Source organism: Amphiura filiformis, chromosome 7, assembly GCF_039555335.1.
Source record: "Amphiura filiformis chromosome 7, Afil_fr2py, whole genome shotgun sequence".
NCBI classification, from domain to species: Eukaryota; Metazoa; Echinodermata; class Ophiuroidea; order Amphilepidida; family Amphiuridae; genus Amphiura; species Amphiura filiformis.
The window spans coordinates 58,235,294-58,255,264 of NC_092634.1; the positions used below are offsets into that span (position 1 = coordinate 58,235,294).

A 19,971-nucleotide genomic window follows, 5' to 3' on the forward strand; every position below is an offset into this window, starting at 1 on the left:
TAATAAGCAAAATCTTGGTGAAAGTGATTTTAAAGAAAGGGAAGATGGATAAAAAGAGGCAGAAGCTAGTCCGAATCAATCCCGGGAATCAATGTGCTCCTACTTAGGGGCTGTGCAATAATTATGAGACCCCAGGGGGGTAAAATTTCAAATGGCTCGCCCAAAATCGCTTGCCCCCCCCTCGGCCCGCCAAAATCGCTTGCCCCCCCTCGGCCCGCCAAAATATTTGCCCCCCCCCTCTGAACATGCCAAATTTTTGGGATCCCAATTTGCAAATGGCCTCTATGTATGTTGCGAGCACAGCGAGCAGGAAAATTTGCATATTTAAGCGTTTCCGTAGGCCTACTGTTTTCCGAAGGCCTTTTTAGTTATTAAAAAGGCGCCCCATAAATGAATGTGTGCCAAAAATCGCTTGTTCCCCCCCTCTCGGCTTGCCAAAATTGCTTGCTCCCCTTTCGGCTTGCCAAAATTGTCTTGCCCCCCCCAATTTTACCCTCCCCAGGGCTCATTGCACAGCCTCTTAGCTTTGTACATAATGTCTGGCATGAGTGTCTTTTTAAAAGACTCTTCTTGTTCTGTTTTGCACGTGGACGTACGAATACTTCCGACTTTTGTAAACATCCATGCAAATATGGCATCTGTGAGTGGCATTGAAAATGGTCTCGATAGACCGTATAACTCGCTGTCAGAAAATATATCAAGCGATGATGGATTAAGAACAGGAGATAAGATAAAGAAATGGGTGTTATCATTATTTACGTTGTAAGTATAGAACGGGAAGCCAAATGCGATTTTCAGAATTTAAGCTTACCTCACCTCATCACTCACTGCACTGTTCATCAGCGCCATTGACCATTGCCTGAATGGCAGCCATAGAAATAGCACAAAATGTTAGCTCATCATCATGAATGTCAAATGTTTAATTTAGAGAAAGTACACGATGCTTGCATTTTCATATTAGTTTCCGGTTGTTACGGTGCAATGTAGTCCAAATAATCAGACCCAGAACAAAATATTAATTTCTGACATGATCGTGTTCTGGGTCTGAACTATGCCTGCCACTTCCACATACTTGTGCATAATACGGAAGGTCGATTTGTGCCCATTAATGTTTAGGCCTATGTTAAACTGTATGTTATACAAATTGTACAGCTATCATTTCTACCCTATGACGAACCGACATACCTGTAAATCAAATAGCCCACAAAAAACTGGTCATCGCTGGTATTTTTCATGAAGAAAACGACCCTTTTTACGCCGAACATGTCCAAAACACGCCAGCTGACGTACAAGCCTCCCCACGCATGTACATAAACAAGCCGTGTTCATTGTTTAATTGTCACCTGCAGCTGTTCGCAAGAAAACTTTCTGCATAAAATTACCTGGGGTCGTTATCAGGCCTGAGACACACTGGCGCTAGTTTGAGGACAGTCACTATGAGTTACTAATGTCGGCACATGCAGAAAATGCGTGATGGGTCGCCATTTTGTGACTCGTGCAAACTAACACAAACAAATTATTGGACTTAATAATCTTTTCAAGTTTTAATAAAACGTGCATCTATCATGATAATATTACATTTTATTATTTGAATTACATAAGCTATGTCAATTTTGTGTCCATGTTAATTTTTATATGGATTTACCTGTGTTGATTTTAAACTGTTGTGAACGTGGAGCTACGCAAATTGGCAGGCGATTACCCACCATGCAATGCGAATACACGGAAACGATCCAGTTTAGGATGCATCGCAGTTCCTGTTGTGTAAACCAGGCGTAAACCGCCCATCCAACCTGATCGTGTGCACAGGATTTGTGCTGGAGGCTAGTTAATGCGCACAACCAATGCGCAGAAGAAGACCTTGATACTAGGCGGAGCTTACGTTTCACAAGAATGATTGACAGCTGTGAGTAAGTGAAATTCTGTTCTGTGATTGGTACAAAAATATGGTTCTCGATAAATGAATATATTATCCATGGCTTCAAAATTAGGAACTGCTTCTTCCACAGAGCCCTATATAGGGCTCTATGGTCTCTACTCATCATACACGATCGTAGAAGATCTGGCTAGCGACGCACGCTTGCCAATCAGGCTAGCTATTTGTACGGCGTGGCCTCTCATCCTTTTTATTATCTCTGGTCTTGTCACGCTGGTAGATTCGCCCACCTGTGATTACTGACCTGGATCTGACAGAAGATTGTGGAATTTACGATTTTCAGCAGCAGGATTTTATGAAACTGCCAATATTTGCAAGTATTCTGAAGGATCGGTAATAATTAAAATATTTTTCATGGTGTCGGTAGTGCAAGTTGAAGTTAGTGAATTTGTGGTTTTGTATGTTATGTGCAAGAGTGTTTTCAGGAAGCGTAAATAGGCAGGCCGTTATGCTAAGCTCTCCATCTTATATGCAAGTTCGGCGACGAACTGGACACATCACACGGAAGTGTGATGTGTCCAGCCTGGATATAGGTCTGAACTAGTGGGGATTACGCACTTTCAGTTTCGCACGCGTTTGAATGGGAATTGGATTGCGTACTTTTTCGATGTCTAGTGAGCAAATTTCTTCAATATTTTGAGAAAATGATGTCAAATTTTCTATTCTATATTGTTTGGTAATAATGTCTTTTGTAATTTTGTGTTATATTGATCGCAAAGATCGATATTTTCGTTCCCGATTCTAATTCTGAACCCTTCGCAAGGGTGTCGATTTCTGCAGAACTTTGACGATAATTTTGCCTTTCTGGACACTAAAATGCATTCGATCCTTAATTTTGTTTCAACCGAGTCTTAAAATTAGCAAGCACAATAAGGTTGGTACCACTTTTATATACATTGATGAAATTTTAAAGATTTTTTTTCAAGTTTCTAACCGGCGCAAATCGTTAAGTGTGTATTTCCCATTGACATCCAAAATGGCGTAAGCCAGTCCTTAATATACATAGGTACGACGTATATAGGACTGGCAAGCGAGTCTAGTCTGAACTGTTTTCATTCGAAATCTTGATGGCAAATTGGACAAAGGAAGCACATGGTCCTACTTCACAGTTTTTGGCTCTTAGCGTAGCTAGGTGAGCCTTACTCATTGCACTCAGTGAGGAATAAATTTTTGCTACATATTTTGGCCACTTGTGTTCTTGCTTTTTATGCTAAGGTTTCTTTTGTTTATGATATTTGGCTTTAAATTTACGTTCCGAGGTTTGCTTAGTTATTTAGCAATCGATTGCACTCCTTTAGACGTGAATTTGGGGTGGGGCAAGTACTTATTTTGAAGTGAGACAAGTCAACAGTCGTCATGCGAACCAAGTCATTTCTATCGCTTTGCTTGGTTCCCTGTATGCGCTTAGAGATTATTTTGGTCTGAGTAATTTAAGTTGTGAGATCATGGCGGGAATTGCCGGATTGCACTATTTTTCTTTGGGAAAGTGACCTTTTATCATGAATTTTTGCGGTGATCTCACATGGATAGAAACGTGATTGGATGATTCCTTTGTCCAGATTGTTTATTGAGTTCTCGGAGTTTTGTTACCATGGGACAACACTTCAAAATATTTAGAGACCAGCGGCGTAGTAATTTAGTTAAATTAACGCTAAATAACCAGGGTTGCCAAAAACATTCAGCCCGAATCGCAGGTCAAATAATCGAAAAGTCGCCTAATTTTTTTTTCTTTGCCCTTTGTATTCTATAGGGCAGGAAATTGTCCCGGGAAAATCTTCAAAAGTCGCCTAATTGGGTTACCAAATCGCGGGTTTGACAACCCTGAAAACAACGCTCGGCAGCGAAGGTTACATGGCTATTCATTATCATTGTTTGTCTGGCACGCTTTCTACAGTGTGGGTTGGGAATTCTGAAAATCTGTAAAAGGTGGGAAATAAATTTTATGGAATAAAGGGTGGGTTTCTAAAAAGCGTGGGAGAAATATATAAAGTGTGTGTGTAATAAAAAAAAAATATAATAAAGTAATTTGATGATCTGTTGAAAAACATTCATATTTTCTTTATAAATCTGGAAAGAAAATGTCAAAAATTAATTTGCTGATGTTTTTTTTTTTTTTTACGTCACCCGTAGTAGAATCGACGTGTCGTGTGTTTTATGAATGAATATAATTTTCAGTCTCTACACCAGCCGCTTTGGCCCGCTCGCAATCACACTAGATGCTCGCTCACACTAGAAGTGGAGCGATCTGAACCACAGCGGCTGTGTAGAGAGTAGAGATCAGGATCTCAGCCCTTTGCCAAATGCCCATGTGTTTATGATAAAAATCTAAAGTCGGATCTTTTTCGAAAGATGATTGCAGTGATGCAGTTTTGCCAATATTATGTCGCAAATGTTTCAGATGAATAAGAAAATCATGAGTGTTTGATAGATGGGGATAAATTCTGCATCAATTCGGATTCTGAAATGGATTGATGGCGCAGATAGTGATAAAATAGACCCGGAAGTGACGGTATGAAATGGCGGTAGCGCCGATGTTCAGTCTTCCTAATTTGATAAAGTAATGCTGTAAACAATCTAAAGTCGATCTTTTCGAAAGATGATTGCAGTGATGCACTTTTGCCAATATTATGTCGCAAATGTTTCAGATGAATAAGAAAATCATGAGTGTTTCATAGATGAGGATAAATTCTGCATCAATTCGGATTCTGAAATGGATTGATGGCGCAGAAAGTGATCTGTATGACACGGCGGTAGCGCCGATGTTCAGTCTTCCGAATTTGATAAAGTAATGCTGTATAAAGCTTTGGTCACTCACAAACACTGCATAAGTATGGGGTTCAATTTTGATCAAAAGGGTGTCTGTCTAAAAAGTGCGGGGGAATATAAATGGTGGGGTTTGACCCCTGACAAACGCTCAAATTTGTAGTTGCTACAACTGATCATCATACTATTTTATTCACTAGAATCTGTTTGTCTGTGTCTGCCTCTTTTCTCAGACTAGTGTAGTAATAAATGGTGGGGGTTTGACCCCCTGACAAACGCTCGAAATTTGTAGTTGCTACAACTGATCATCATACTATTTTATTCACTAGAATCTGTTTGTCTGTGTCTGCCTCTTTTCTCAGACTAGTGTAGTAGTAGCTCGTTCACGTAGTGATTCCGTTGTCCCACTGGCCTACTAAAGCTAAACGTAGATTGCATGGCGATCGGAGTGTTATCATCAGAGCACCTCAGACTAGCATAGTAGGGGAAGCATGTTCCTCAAACTTGGTGGGTGGATGCATCTTTAGTACAACGAGTCACACATACATTATTTTCTCAATTCGAATTTTATCCTTTCTGGGTATGACTGATTTTGTTACCGTAAAATTTGTGTCAATTCCCGATATCACATATTAGTACCGTACACTATAAATGTACCACATTTTGTAGGCTCCAATTGCTGATTACATAAATGAGAACAACTGGTAACCAGCGGCACTGTACAGTACCGCCTGTTATTCAATTGCATTGTGTGTGGTTACGTGTATTTTATGTGTAAAATGCCTTCTGATGCGGTGATCCACCCAAAATCCCTGTACTAGGTGCATCTTGACCCCAGCATAAGTTTGTATTGGTTAGTGGGTCAAGGTCACCTGAGGTCATCCAGGGGTCATCTGAGGTCAAATTTGCAAAAACTGTTGTAGGGGCATGAAACTTGGTGGGTACAGTCAAGATTTGGAGTCAAATTTTAGGAAGGTCATCCGGGGTCACCCAGGGGTCATCTGAGGTCAAATTACTAAAAACTCGTATGAGCATGAAACTTGGTGGGTACAGTCAACATTTAAAGTCACATTTTGGGAAGGTACTAAAAATTGTCGTATGGGCATGAAACTTGGTGGGTACAGTCAACCTTTGGAGTCAAATTTTGGGAAGGTCATTTTGAGGTCACCCAGGGTCACCTAGAGGTCATCTGAGGTCAAATTGCTAAAAACTGTCGTATGGGCATGAAACTTGGTGGGTACAGTCAACATTTGGAGTCAAATTTTGGGAAGGTCATTTTGGGGTCATCTGAGGTCAAATTACTTAAAACTGTCGTATGGACATGAAACTTGGTGGGTACAGTCAACATTTGGAATCAAATTTTGGGAAGGTCATTTTGGGGTCACGCAGGGGTCATCTGAGGTCAGATTACTAAAAAACTGTTGTATGGACATGAAACTGGATACAGTCAACATTTGGAACCAAATTTTTTGGGGTTGCATGTTCCTCGAACTTGGAGGGTGCATCTTGACCCCAGGCAGACCAGGTTTGTATTGGTTAGTGGGTCAAGGTCACCTGAGGTCATCCAGGGTCATCTGAGGTCAAATTAGCAAAAACTGTCATATGGGCATGAAACTTGGTGGGTACAGTCAACATCTGAGTCAAATTTTTGGAAGGTCATTTCAGGGTCAACCGTGTCACCCAGGGGTCATCTGAGGTAAAATTGCTAAAAATGTTGTATGGGCATTGGTGGGTACGGCCAACATTTGGAGCCTAATTTTGTGGGGTCGCACAGAACAAGTTTGTATTGGTTAGTGGGTCACGGTCACCTGAGGTCATCCAGGGGTCATCTGAAGGCAAATTAGTAAAAACTGTCGTATGGGCATGAAACTTGGTGGGTACAGTCAACATTTAGAACCAAATTTTTGGAAGGTCATTTTGGGGTCATGCAGGGGTCATCTGAGGTCAAATTACTAAAACTGTCATATGTGCATGAAACTTGGTGGGTACAGTCAACATTTGGAGCCAAATTTTTGGAAAGGCATTTTGGGCTCATCCGGGGTCACCCAGGGTCATCTGAGGTCAAATAAATTCAAACTGTTGTATGGGCATGAAACAAGGTCGGAACAGTCAACATTTGGAGCCAAATTTTTGTTGGAAAGGCATTCTGGAGTTATCCAGGGTCACCCAGGGGGTCATCTTGAAAGGTCATCTGAGGTCACCATTTAGAGCCAAATTTTTGGGAGGTCATTTCGGGTCGTCTGAGGTCAATTTAGATGAATTCTAATAGTTGTCAAGGCTTCCTATAGTTGTTGAAAGCTTCAAATACTAAAAAAGGGATTTTAAAATTTTGCAGAACAAATTATTCTTGCTGGTTCAGTAGTAATTTCCACAATAATGAAATTTTCAGATTTTGCAACTCTAATGCGGCAAAAATAATAATGCGGCGGAGGAGATTGACCCGCATCGAGTTTCAAGGACCGTATTGAATATTTGTGGGGATTTTTTTCAAACTGAAGGTTTAAAAAATTGATCGACCTACCCAACCTTTCCATAAAACTACCAACTTGTTGCGCATTCGACTCCAAGAACAATTGCTTTCCCACAAAAAAGCGTAGAGCCACAGCGCCATTGGTGCTCTTGTTTAATCTGCTATTCATGTTGCGTGAATCACTCTATTGTGGACCATCCTTTTGATACTCGAGTATTTGGACAAGCGGAACAGTTTTGACAGGCCCCTTTTGTCTACCTCTCTGTTTGTAAACAAACGAGGAGGTCGAAATTGTCCTCGCCGAATACGAAAGTCAGCGTAATAGTACGGCACTAGGTGCAATGGATATATATGTTGCATTGACTAATTTAAAAATGGATGTCGGATGTTTACTGATGGATTAAAAAATGGATGTCGGATGTTTACTGATGCAAATGCATGAATGGCGCAGACAATGGGTGGCAGATTTGGCACATTTTGTTTGAGACCTCGCTGTCTTTCAAAGACAATTATTTAACCATGGAATAAGTTATGGTCACAAATTTGTAGCCCGAGGTACTCACGCCTCCGTCACTAATATGATTTCCACTGTCCTTCTCCGTACGAAGGTCTGAGACTCCTGAGCATATCTGGTCCAGGGTACACATAAAATACCACTTTTTCTCATAAATACCACTTCCTACCATTCCTCACGTGAAGATGAGACTTTAACAAAACATATGTTCGTAAATTTTGAGCACATTTGAGGATGTAAAAGACCAGACTTGTGACTGTTATAGTCGCCGTGTTTTGAATTCTTCCTAAATAGATGCCGTCAGTGTGACGTCATCACCGAGACGTGATTTGACAGTGCCCCGTTTTTACGTACATGTATGTATGGCATTCATGGCCCTAGTTAGGAAGGAACAGGGCCATGATGTTTCGGGCTAACATTTTGACAGGAAAGAACAATGTTTGTATTGATATATATAACACAAAACTCCTCGAAATGGTGCAAAGACGCGCTGCACGCTTTGTCTTAGGAGACTATGGAAGAAAATCAAGTGTGAACAATATGCTTCAAACCTTAAATTGGAACACTTTGGAGCAGAGACATGAAAAGCAACGTTTAATGTGATTTTCACAAAATAATTCATGGTGGATTTGAGCTTGAATTGAATAGATACACCACCAAGAAAGTTGACAGACCAAGACGGACGCACAACCAACAATACCAGAGCAACTCTAATTTCATCACAACAAGCCAGTTCGCTACATCATTTTTCCCCCTTACAATTTCATCTTGGAACAAATTACCCCAATCGACTGTAGACATCAAAACAACTGAACCCTTTAAACAAGCTATTTCAGAAGTGGACCAGATCTCAACGACGACGACCAGAAGTAAACATTAATGTCCCACACTCTCGTCAGCCCTGTGTTACACTTCCACGAGGAGGTCTACGGGAAGAATTTCTACAAGACAAGACAAGATTTATAACAATATGGATAGATTTCAAATATTTCTGATATAAAAGTTTCCAAACTTTTTTTGGAGAGTTTACATGTTTGCTTTTTAAAAGAAGTTACCTTTTTCAGACTAGAGTCTTGGTTAGCAGCAACATAGCTTGTGACACCATCACGGCGTCTTCATTCAGCGTAGTGTTTTCAATCCTCCGGTCACATGACCACCCGATGGGTGGTCAAGTGTCAGCAGATCGAGGATTGTAAACACTACGCTGAATGAAGATGCCGTGATGGTGTCGCAAGCTACGTCGCTGCTAACCAAGACTCGGTAAAAGGTAACTTTTTAAGCAAATGTCAAGAATGACAGAGTCCAATATATCAATATCCATGGCCATGCTGCTAACCAGGCAGCGAATGGCATGATCGAGCCAGCAACTTGTGAAACCGCCCGGCCGTATGGTATTTTCCATATACTCGGTTAGTTTTCTGGGGTTCATTATAATTTATATTATTTATTAACACAGGCCTATTTGTTTGTGATATTGCAAGCGTTTTAAAATTTCAAAATAATCCCATTCAATTACACGGTTGGCGATGAAAATTTACTGAATTTAGAGAATGCACGGCGACCACCACCTGCTGCTAACTTACATGTTATTTTATTTTCCCCTATAGGAAATTTTTAAAGATACTCATCGGTGGTCAGGTTCTGTCATTGCTGATATGCGGCACGGCGGTCACCAGCCAGCTGTTAAACCCAACCGGGGAAGGTGTCAACGCTCCCACCACTCAGAGCTTCCTCAACTACCTCCTACTAGCCATTGTGTACTGTGGCTGGCTGGTATGTAGAAGTCAGGAGAAAAACTTCTATCATGTCTTCATGAATCGCTGGTGGAAGTACCTCATTGTGGCCTTAATTGATGTGGAAGCAAACTATATGGTAGTCAAGGCATACCACTATACAACTCTTGTTAGCGTTCAGGTATGTGTAAAGTAAATTAGGTTGTTGCCTATCTTTGGGACACAACTACAGATGCAAGGTATCGTGTTATAAAGGGTATGCAATATGACGTCACTCATAACAGAGTCATCCTCATTTAAATAAAATTCTGTCCTCCATAAGGTACCACAGGAAAATTCGCATGATAATACAATCAAATGTGTGATGGGTATGAATGGTTGTGGAATCGATCTAGAGCCCTGTCCCTCTGTCATCTTAAAGGAGTATTTCGTGATCCTAGCATCCTCTTTTTATGACATTTTTCAGTACATATCCACGAAAAAAGCCTATTCCCAAAATTTCAGGTGATTCCGAATTTGCGTTTTTAGTTATGCATGATTATGTGTATTACACTGCTCCATAGACAATGCGTTGTAATTTCGTTCTGGTGCACCAGAACGAAATTCAAATTTCACGATATCTTTGCAAAACGAATTAATCTGCAAGAAATATTTTGTACATAAACATTATGTAGCCAGAGGTTTCCAGTGATATAAAAATCTCAACTTTTTTTGAGAAAAGTGGGGGATGAGGCTGTGGATCACGAAATGCCCCTTTAAAGGGGGATCCAGTTGACCAGGCAAACTTTCAAGGACAACCCAATTAAGTAGGCTTAAAATAAAATCAAGTCAATGTTCACCTCTATACCACCAAACTTTGTACAGCTCCCAACTAATAATATGTTTTCCAGATATTTATAGCGGCCTTTAAGTTATCCTCCAGCATGGCTTCCATTTCAATTGTTATACCGTTCTGGTTGGTTTATTGCATACACTCTATAGACAGGATTATCATCATCTTTCATCATCAGCGTTATTGATATCATCATTGGTATTGTCATCTCATCATTGTCATCGTCGTCATCTCATCATCATTGTGTCGCCTGAAGAATTCAGGAAGGTGCTACAGCTCAACTTACGGTACTTTTCCTGACCAGACAGTCCATGCCAAAATTGTTACTACATTTTACATTTCATCGAATCTCTTTTTGATGTCTGTCATTTTGAACATCACACTTGAAAGATGTATGCTATGTAGAAACTTTATTTTGCAATTTCATAATTTGCATATTATTAGGTCATGTTTTTTGAGGTGGGACCCAATTGTGTCACATCTTGCAATTTGTCAAAAATCAACTCCTTTTTGTATTTCTGATTATATTTCAAAAGTTTTCACCTAAACTATGTAAAGTTATACATTTTAGAAAGCATATATTGTCAGGATTACAAATCTGTAAAGTTTGAATGGATATACAGGGTGTGCCAAAAAATATACAGGGTGATTCCAATGAAAAGTACCAAAAAATAACATTTCTTTACCACTCCAATATTTCTACATAGTATATTAAATTGGAAAATGAACTTGATATTTGGAATGTATGCAATTAGCCCTTTCATTAAATATATAGTTTGCACCATATTTGTTAAGCCCATTGTGTTATACAAGGTATTAAAAAAGTTGTATTTAAATTGCTTAATTTAATGTAAAAGGGTCATTAATTGTAGCATTTGTAATCAAATGCACTTTGAATTTGGAAAATATATTCAAAATAGTTTAAAGAATTGGTATAATATCACATTTAAATATTTAATTCCCATAAAGGGTGTTCCAAAAATCAATATTTAGTCATTTGTAACAATGGTACATAGGCATATACATGCATAATTCTAAAGCCTACGTCAACAAACTATTTAACAATAACCAGAGATCAATAATATGTCATCAGATTAATCCTTTGACTGTAATAATCTCCTTTGAGAAGACATATTTATAGATATTTCAAAGATAAAACAATTTAAAAGTCCATCTATTTATGAAAACCTATCCTATATCCTGAATTCTATTGAATTGCATGACACACATATTCCACTGCATTAATTAAAAGCTCGTTAAATCCTTAATTACTAAAGTTTATTTTAAAAGATTAACTATTAAGCAATTATAGTTTGAAAGTTAAAAAAATAAGATAAAACTATGAAACTGCATTTTTACTTCTACTAGGCACCAAAGTGCATGAATTTTATTAATGCACACCAACTTCCCATTGGATTTACATAGAGCTCCTCCGCTTCCTCCTCCACTTCCGGCACCACCCCTGACTAATTAACTTAATTAAGCTGTAGTAATTAATTAATACATTTATTTAATTGTATTTGTTATTAATTCATTAGATTAATAATTTATCTTCAAAATAAGACCAAAACCATTTGTTCATGATGAATTTTAGCAAAAATATAGGAATAAGAAGACAAAATGATCTAGCAAAATGTGACAGCACCACCTTTTTAGGGTCCCAGTATAAAAAACATGACCATTAGCATATTTGCAAGAAAAAACATGAAAATCAATAAATACCTATATTTTTCACAATTTCAATATTTTATTAGAAATTAAGCATGTAGGCCGTTTGTTATGACTTGATGAATGAAGCTGTTAAACAGATTTTTTCCTTTTTGCCCCAAAATGTGTAAAAATCACAATTTTTTGGATGACCTATATTTTCTTTGAATATTTATAAAAAATTCTTAATTTAGGTATAATACAGTGCAGAAAAAGATGTCAAAAAATCTGTTAAACAGATTTCCAATAAATTGTTCCATTTTCCATTTTGGGTTAAATACTCAATTTTCATGCGCGGGATATTTGAAACATAAAATGAAAACATGTCCATTGCACTTTTTCCTCGAGATACTATAATATCAAGGTTACTGATATATTATAATCCCTTCTTATCTTCACTGATCCATCAAATACCTATTGTTATGAATGATCAATGTAAAGGTTCAGAACTGGGCTACTAATGGTCTGTCAAGTATCTATAGTTATTTTCATGACTGTGTCAACTCAAAAATCATGAAAGGTCGAATGTAGGAAAAGTATGATCAGTTGAGCTGTACTACTAACCAGTCCCAAATTCTGTATGGATATATATATATGTATGTGTGTGTGTATGTGGTTGCCATTTTGGCAAGGTGTTTCTTTTTTCTTGATATTTTCTTGCACACATATCCTATAAAGATAGAACTTTGAGTAAGTTAAAGGCTTAATGTACGATTTCCTTCAAATTTTTAATTTGTCATTATACATGTATACTCAAAATGCTGAAATAATACTAGTAATAATTATCGGGAATGGTTTCTGTTAATTTTGAGCTGAAATAACGAGGTAAAGTGAAAGAAACACTGCTTGTTATTTTGACCGTTTAACACGCAGTTCTATGGGAGGACATAAAGTCATAATTCTTTGAATTATGACTTTATGTCGAACTTTGATCTGTTTACCTACATGTACAAACACAAGAAATTTGGCTGATTCCATTTAGGTGCAAGTTGTGACATGTGTAAACATTACAAATATGCCAAAAAATCAGGTTTAAAAAAATTAACCAAATTCATATTATAAGATCGTACATTATGACTTTAAGTTAAAGGTGGTATTGGAGGCATTTTCTAGAAATTAGGAAATGCTTTGAGCAAAATGCCTACAATACCATCTTAATATCGAGACCTATCACAGAATTAAAGGTCATTTTGTCTGAGGTTTCACAGGAGATTTTTGGTACCAATTTATCCTGATGTGATGATATTTGGTATAAATATGTTCAAACAAAACATTGAAGGCCATTTCAGGGTTCAGGGGTCATCTGCAGTCAAAATTAACCAAAGATTTTTAAAGGCACAATTTTTCTGAGGTAAAACAGGTAGATATTCTTAAGAGTTTCTTGAAACCTGGTGGAAATGTCAACTTTTGGGAACAACGGGACAGCCAGCGGGACTCTTCCTTGTCTGATCTTGTAATTTGGAGCTAGCTAATTAACTTGTTAATAATTATAATGTTTCTAATCATAATTTCTTCTTTTACAGCTTCTTGATAGCATCACAATCCCTGTGGTACTGCTGCTGTCGTTCTTATTACTACGAGTACGCTATCGACTTAATCACTTGATAGGCGTAGTCATATGTCTTGTAGGTGTACCACTAATGATATGGGCTGACTTTGATGCTGGTAGATCACACAGTGAAGGTAAAGTAAAAGTGGGCTCTTAGAGCTAAGAATCCTTGTATAAGTGCACCCTGCATGTACGTACATGTACACCTGAGCAAAGTGTGGGGATTGCTGGCACCTGTCACCACAGCTGCCGACTACATGGCTGCCTATTGCAGACGACAAATTTCAATTAAAAAATTTCAGAATTGTAAATTTTCATGGTCATATTTGGAATCAGCATTTAAAGATAGCGCTTGAAATTTTGCAAAATATCTCAAAACTTGGGACATTATGTTCAAGCCTGTGGCCAGCACACAGAGATTTAATGGCGACACTACATAGATAACCTCTGTCAAGTCACATTCATTCAAAGAGAAAATGAGTTGCTGAGAATGCATGCATGGGTGTGGTTTAGCTTTTAAGCTGTAAATTTGGTTCCTGGATGACATTATCAGTGGGCGTATTGCCTCAGAACACTCTGGTCAAGGCGCATGTATGTAGCACATTGTAGGCAAACCTGCAACTGAATTGTCAACCAGTTTTGTTCATTTATAATAAGGGTAGTTCTTATGACAGTAATTTAATTTTTGCTAAGTAAAATTATTTTTAGATGCACTTTAAAATATAATAGACTGCTCTCTAAAAATCTAAAAAGTGCCAGCATCCACTACTCAAAATATTAGACCTGCCTATCTCAATGACACGACCAAGGAGAGTAAAAATTAAAATACCTGTAACCAATCAAGGATCATAACAAGTGAAGCATCAGCTGAGTAAGGCAGTCCGTCACCTTGACAAGCTAATATCATAATATTAAACCTGAGTAATTTTTTACCCTCTTACAGATGCCAAAAATAAAGTACTCGGTGATATTCTGTGCCTTGTGGGTGCAAGCTTCTACGGTGTGTCCAACGTCGCTGAGGAGTATGCGGTGAGGCATTACTCCAGGGTGGAATTCCTGGGAATGCTGGGATTGTTTGGAACATTTATAAGTGGTATTCAATTGTAAGTTGATTTGTCTGTTTGTTTAGTTCATTGGGCTAGTCCAGTTGAAATCCATACACCCCCTATGGAAGACATGACCTTAGTCTCCCATACAGGGGGTGTGAACTCCAAAAATTGAGATTGAAATTCACACTTCTTGTGTGGAAGATTAATGCCATGTTGTGAATACTCTCAATCATCTAGGAATCGTAAACAAGAGATTAGATTCAGTCTATTCAACCAGATTTTCTAACATATCTTGAGGCAACCAATGTTGCGGCTAGTACCACTGACCTTCAGCTGGGTTGTGATGTCATCAGGACTCAAGGTGTTTAACATCACAGCCCAGCTGAAGGTCAGTGGTACTGGTCGCATCGTTGGTTGCTCCAAGGTATGTTGGAAAATCTGGTTGACTAGATTGAATCTAATCTCTCGAGTAATGTCATGTCTTCCATAGGGTGTATGGATTTCAACTGGAATAGCCCATTTTGTGAGTTTTGATCGCTCAATTATTTCATTTGTGTGCACCAGGTTGCGGTCTTAGCAATCACATTTTGGTTTACTGAACTAGGCCTAATTCTCATAACAAGAGAATTCATGTTAGGCCAAAAAAAACATATTTGTTTCCTGTAGCAGGTCTAAAAAGTCAAATGCAAAATGTGTTTTTGTATTTTTATTTTATATTTTTAATGCCTTGAAATAAAACTTTTTTAAGTGGGTTTCTCCAACACCCACAAAAAAAAATCATATTTCTTCATATCCCCTTTCAACCTGCAGGGATTTAACAAAATGTGTAATGTTTTCCCCAGTAGTTTTTCACTACACTTCGTTTGTGTAATGTGTGAATGTTTTCTCCAGCATATATCTTTTTTTATCTGATGTTTTTTTTTTTCAATTTTTTCTTCTTTTTTTTTCATTGGTTTTTTGCTTTTTTAATTTAAATTTTTTCAAATTTTGTTTCCTTAATTTTTGCTGAACCATGAAATGGTCTCAGCCTATATGAGTGAATGTTACTAGCTTACTTACTAGCTTACTAGCTTACTAACTGACTAACCATTTGGTCTGAAATGGACATCTAAATGCCACGAAGGCATGACCCCATGAGTGGTGTCATATGAAAGAGGAAAACATAAAGAATATAATAAAAATATTTCCAAACGTCAGAGGTCATCCAGGGGTCACAGGGGTCAAAAAAAGGTCATTTTAACCAAAAATGCTCCGATTGAGCTTAAATTTAAATGCAATGATCCTTATGACATTCTAAACATTTTGAAAATATTTTAAAATTCATTTAAGGTCATTAAGGGGCAATAAAGGGGTCAAAGGTCAAGTTTTCAAAATGCTTCAATTAAGCTGAAATTTAAATGCAATGATCCTTATGACATTCTTAACATGTTTTAAATATTTTAAAATTCATTTAAGGGGGTCATACAGAGGTCAAAAGTCAAGTTTTCAAAATGCCAGCTTTCCACGATCAAGGTACCGTATATTAAAACGGCAATTAATGAAACAGTCTTATTAAAATTAATACTATCCAGCACAGTATTGCTGCTTGATCAGATCGTCACAGTCATCATCCGCCTAACTTACCTCGTGCCCTTGTAAAGGGCACGCATTTCGAGATTATGTCCATTACAGACTCCGGGTGACAGTGGTATAGGCCTACCACAATATACTGCCGAAGCCACATGGTTCAGCTATGGTGCGGTTATCGCTCTAGTTTTAAAACTTAATTGCCAGGGGATTTGAAAATTTCATGTGCTCCTGGAGCACTGCTCCATTATTTTAATGAATGTCTTGCAGACATTTTAGCTGATAAATTGTTTTTATTCCCATGCACAGAGTAATTTTTGAGCGTGATGAACTGACCAGCATCACATGGGATGGGAGAACTATTGGTTTGCTGGTTGCCTTTGCCCTTTGTTTGTTTTGTCTGTATTCCTTATTTCCTGTGGTCATCCAATGGAGCAGCGCTGCTGTGGTGAACCTGTCCATTCTCACTGCTGACTTCTACTCGCTGCTATTTGGATTGTTCTTGTTCAACTTTGTTGTAAGTTTATATCATATTCTACTGTAGTTGGTGTTTGTGTGTGGGATTTTAAATCACCAGCGAATGGGGACATTTTCTGGTCTAAAACCCACCAAACGGGGACATCTGACAATTGAGGACATTCCTGGTTGTCAGGGGGTGTGGGCCATTGTATACTATTGTAGGCAAGCTCTGTGTATTTATGCACATAAATGTCTCCAGTTGCACACAAATGTCCCCAATTGACACACAAATATCCCCAATGAGTGGGTTTTAGGCTACCTCTTGTTCTGCTTGTCCCGGGACATACAGATCAAGAGGTAGTAAACACCACCAATCAGGGACATGAGACTGCAGTTTAACAGTGGACTTTACTCCTGATTCCAAAAAAATACAGCACTAAGTTTTTTGGATTAAAAATATATTACTCTGCTTTGCCAAATGAAATATTAGTAAATCCTAATTTTAGTTCATTTTCACTGGAAATGAAAGGCAAATTTTAATTTTTGGTAAATTTTTGAAAATAAGGGCCAAAAATGTGAGGTTTTAGCATGTTTTTTGTATGCTGTGACAATGAAGCCCAAAGACTAATTTCAGGTTATACATTCTAACTTTTGGAAAACACATAACATTAATTTTCTAATCTCTTTTATTATTAATTATCATAAGATATTAAAATGCTGAGCAAACTCTTGACCTACACTCACAATTTTGAGTGCTTGACTATGTCTCACCCAATATTTTTAAAACTCATAGCTCTGTACCAATAAATATGGGCTCAGTCGATCCAATTTGATATCAAACTTGGGTCCTAGCAGGGGGCCTAGTTGCACTATTGGAACTTTCATGTAATGGTGGTGTTCAAAGTAACACAAGGTCAAAGGTCATTTACAATAGTCTTATATGATTAGTTCAAATTCAATTGCAACCAAACTTGGTCATAGCTGCACAATAGGATATTAGTAATAGGAACCTTAATGTAATTGTTGTGTTCATTACCCATATCTTCGGGAAACCTATTTGGGATCGTCAACCCTTTTTTTGAGAGAAAATGTGTTCGAAACCAATTCAGAGCAGAAAATTAAAATATAAGTGCTATTGTGTTAAAATGAGTAATAGACCTCTTCAATTATTAACACCTCTCTAATCACTTTTTCCCATCACAGTTCAGCGGCATCTACTTCTTCTCGTTTGCTATCATTATAATTGGTGTACTTATATATGGTCTAAGAGCAACCAAAGAAGCGCCCCGAGAAAGCAGATACAACTTTTTTAGAAACGAAAGTGAACATCCGTCGGATGCTGGAGTTGATGAAATAAGTCCGCTGCCAACGGACGAAAGAGAATTAACGGAGGAAGAAAGAGAACAAATGCACAAAGATTTCAACAGGCACTTGAACGGAACAAACTGAGGCTAAAAAGCTTGATTTATTTTATATCCTACAACTGATCAAGTGCTAATATATAAATATTTTGAGTTGGATGATGAACCGGCAAATATGGTTTGTATTCCTGTACTTCATTTTACTCAGCTTGACTCATGCAATATCACTGTTAATTGCCAGCTCATTTTGTGACTGTTTTCTGTGCTGTACTGTATGTGGAACTGCACAGAAAACATTGGTGTTCAAAATCAAAACATAGACAATTTTCATAATTGACCACGTTGGTGAATTTTGAATATGTGTAGGTGGTTTTGAAACTGGGCCCACTATTGATCATGTTATATGTTTGAAACCAAACCAAATGCTGAGCAAATGTGCATCAGTGGATGTCTTCGCAAGCAAAATGAGTAACATCGTCATCAGAGTCCTGAAGTACCATATCATTTTCTCTGCAGAACAGTGAAATTGCAATTTCCACAAAAAAAATGTGACCATTCACCACAATATGGGCTGTAATGTCCTTTTTTCTGAGTGGTTCAATGAACCATATCTCAAAACAAGCTATGCTGACATTACAGCCCATTTGAGACATGCTCCCATGAAACCCGGATAAGGTTGGGGAATTATTATTTGTAGGTATGTCCAAATTTGTCTGCTTTAAAATGATATTATGATATACCGTAAAAGTGGTTTTGATTGAAGCTAAATTAATCCAGGCTTCTTTCATCCACAAAATTATAACATTATGGAGTTTGAGCAAATAAATTATAGATACAAGCATATACAAACAAGTATTATTGTAAGACTGATTGATCTATTGTATTGGCATATTGACGGCTGTGTCATATTAATTTAGCTTTTATCAAAAACACTCTATATGCTTGTAGACGAGGTTTTACGGTATATCACATATCATGATTACTTGATGACCCGAAAATACATCTTTAGCTTCAAAATGTGTTTGTTTTCTATTGATATTTGGACTGTATCACAAATAGAGCCTTGGGGACTCTGTCTGGGTTTAGTTTTGTTGGAGCAGGTCTTATTTGTGATGGATGGTCACAAGTAAATGCTAAGAAATGCCAACAAATTATATTTACTCGTAATCCTGGAAGGTGGCCACAAAAGTGGCTCATTCTTTCATTATTTATTTTCTTCCTGCAGTATAAAGATGCTGATATTTTATATATTAGGTTTTATAAATTTGTTGCCTTTTTAGGTCAAGTGTATGAGTTCTATGCATAGAAATAAACATGCACAAATACAAAATGCAACTGTGGACCCTTAGATTTTACACAGGCAACTGAGGACTGACATTTCAAATTGAAATTGTGGACTTTTATACACAAATCTGTTAATTAATCGCAGTACCGTGGACCTGACATTGTACCTCAATATTATGCATGAAGCACCCTTAGAATAGATTTTATAATTGTGTACATCCACAGTTTTGGGTGTCTAGGTTCTATGAGCTTAAATTCATGCAAAAGCCCTGGCTTCAGTGGTCAGTGGGATGGCAACTGAGAAATGTCTGGGTAAATTTTTGTGTTGGACTTGCCATCAGAATCTGGAGGAATGATTCTGCGAAGTTGTGTCTAAATTTACCTTTTGACTGTGTTTGTTTTTGATCACATTGGGCTATTCCATTTAAAATCAAGTAACAAGTAACTCTTGGAACAAGTAAGAGTTTGAATAGAATAGACAAGTAGGTATCTTCCATTTTAAATACTCACTCCAGTTGTGCAAGATCAAGGTAAAACCATAATACAGGGGGAGTATGAGATTCAAAATGATTAACCCTGACCAATTACATTTGAAAAACATACTCCAGGCCTTGCCATCTAGATTTTAAAGGCGAGTGGTCAATCGCTCCCTAGCATGATGCTAGGCCAGTAGTCGAATCACTCTCAAGTATATGTAGTGGTCGAATCACTCTCTCTAAGAATGAAAGATCATTCATACCGATATGAA

The 19,971-nt window shown here is 37.8% G+C and overlaps 1 protein-coding gene across 1 annotated transcript; it reads left to right on the forward strand.

The window, feature by feature from the left end:
• The first annotated feature begins 607 nt into the window (after nucleotides 1-607).
• Nucleotides 608-19,649, forward strand: LOC140157400 (solute carrier family 35 member F2-like). The gene is made up of 6 exons (XM_072180582.1): nucleotides 608-762; nucleotides 9,291-9,597; nucleotides 13,479-13,638; nucleotides 14,448-14,607; nucleotides 16,429-16,636; nucleotides 17,782-19,649. The coding sequence occupies exons 1-6, from the start codon at nucleotides 632-634 to the stop codon at nucleotides 18,025-18,027; spliced, it is 1,212 nt and encodes a 403-aa protein (XP_072036683.1). The 5' UTR covers nucleotides 608-631; the 3' UTR covers nucleotides 18,028-19,649.
• The last annotated feature ends 322 nt before the right edge of the window (nucleotides 19,650-19,971 follow it).

Bases quoted from the DNA above. Each gene is read 5' to 3' on its own strand.
- LOC140157400 (XM_072180582.1), top strand. From the start codon at position 632: ATGGCATCTGTGAGTGGCATTGAAAATGGTCTCGATAGACCGTATAAC. The intron at 9,598-13,478 runs GTATGTGTAAAG...CTTCTTTTACAG, and splicing joins CAACTCTTGTTAGCGTTCAG to CTTCTTGATAGCATCACAAT. The intron at 13,639-14,447 runs GTAAAGTAAAAG...ACCCTCTTACAG, and splicing joins TGGTAGATCACACAGTGAAG to ATGCCAAAAATAAAGTACTC.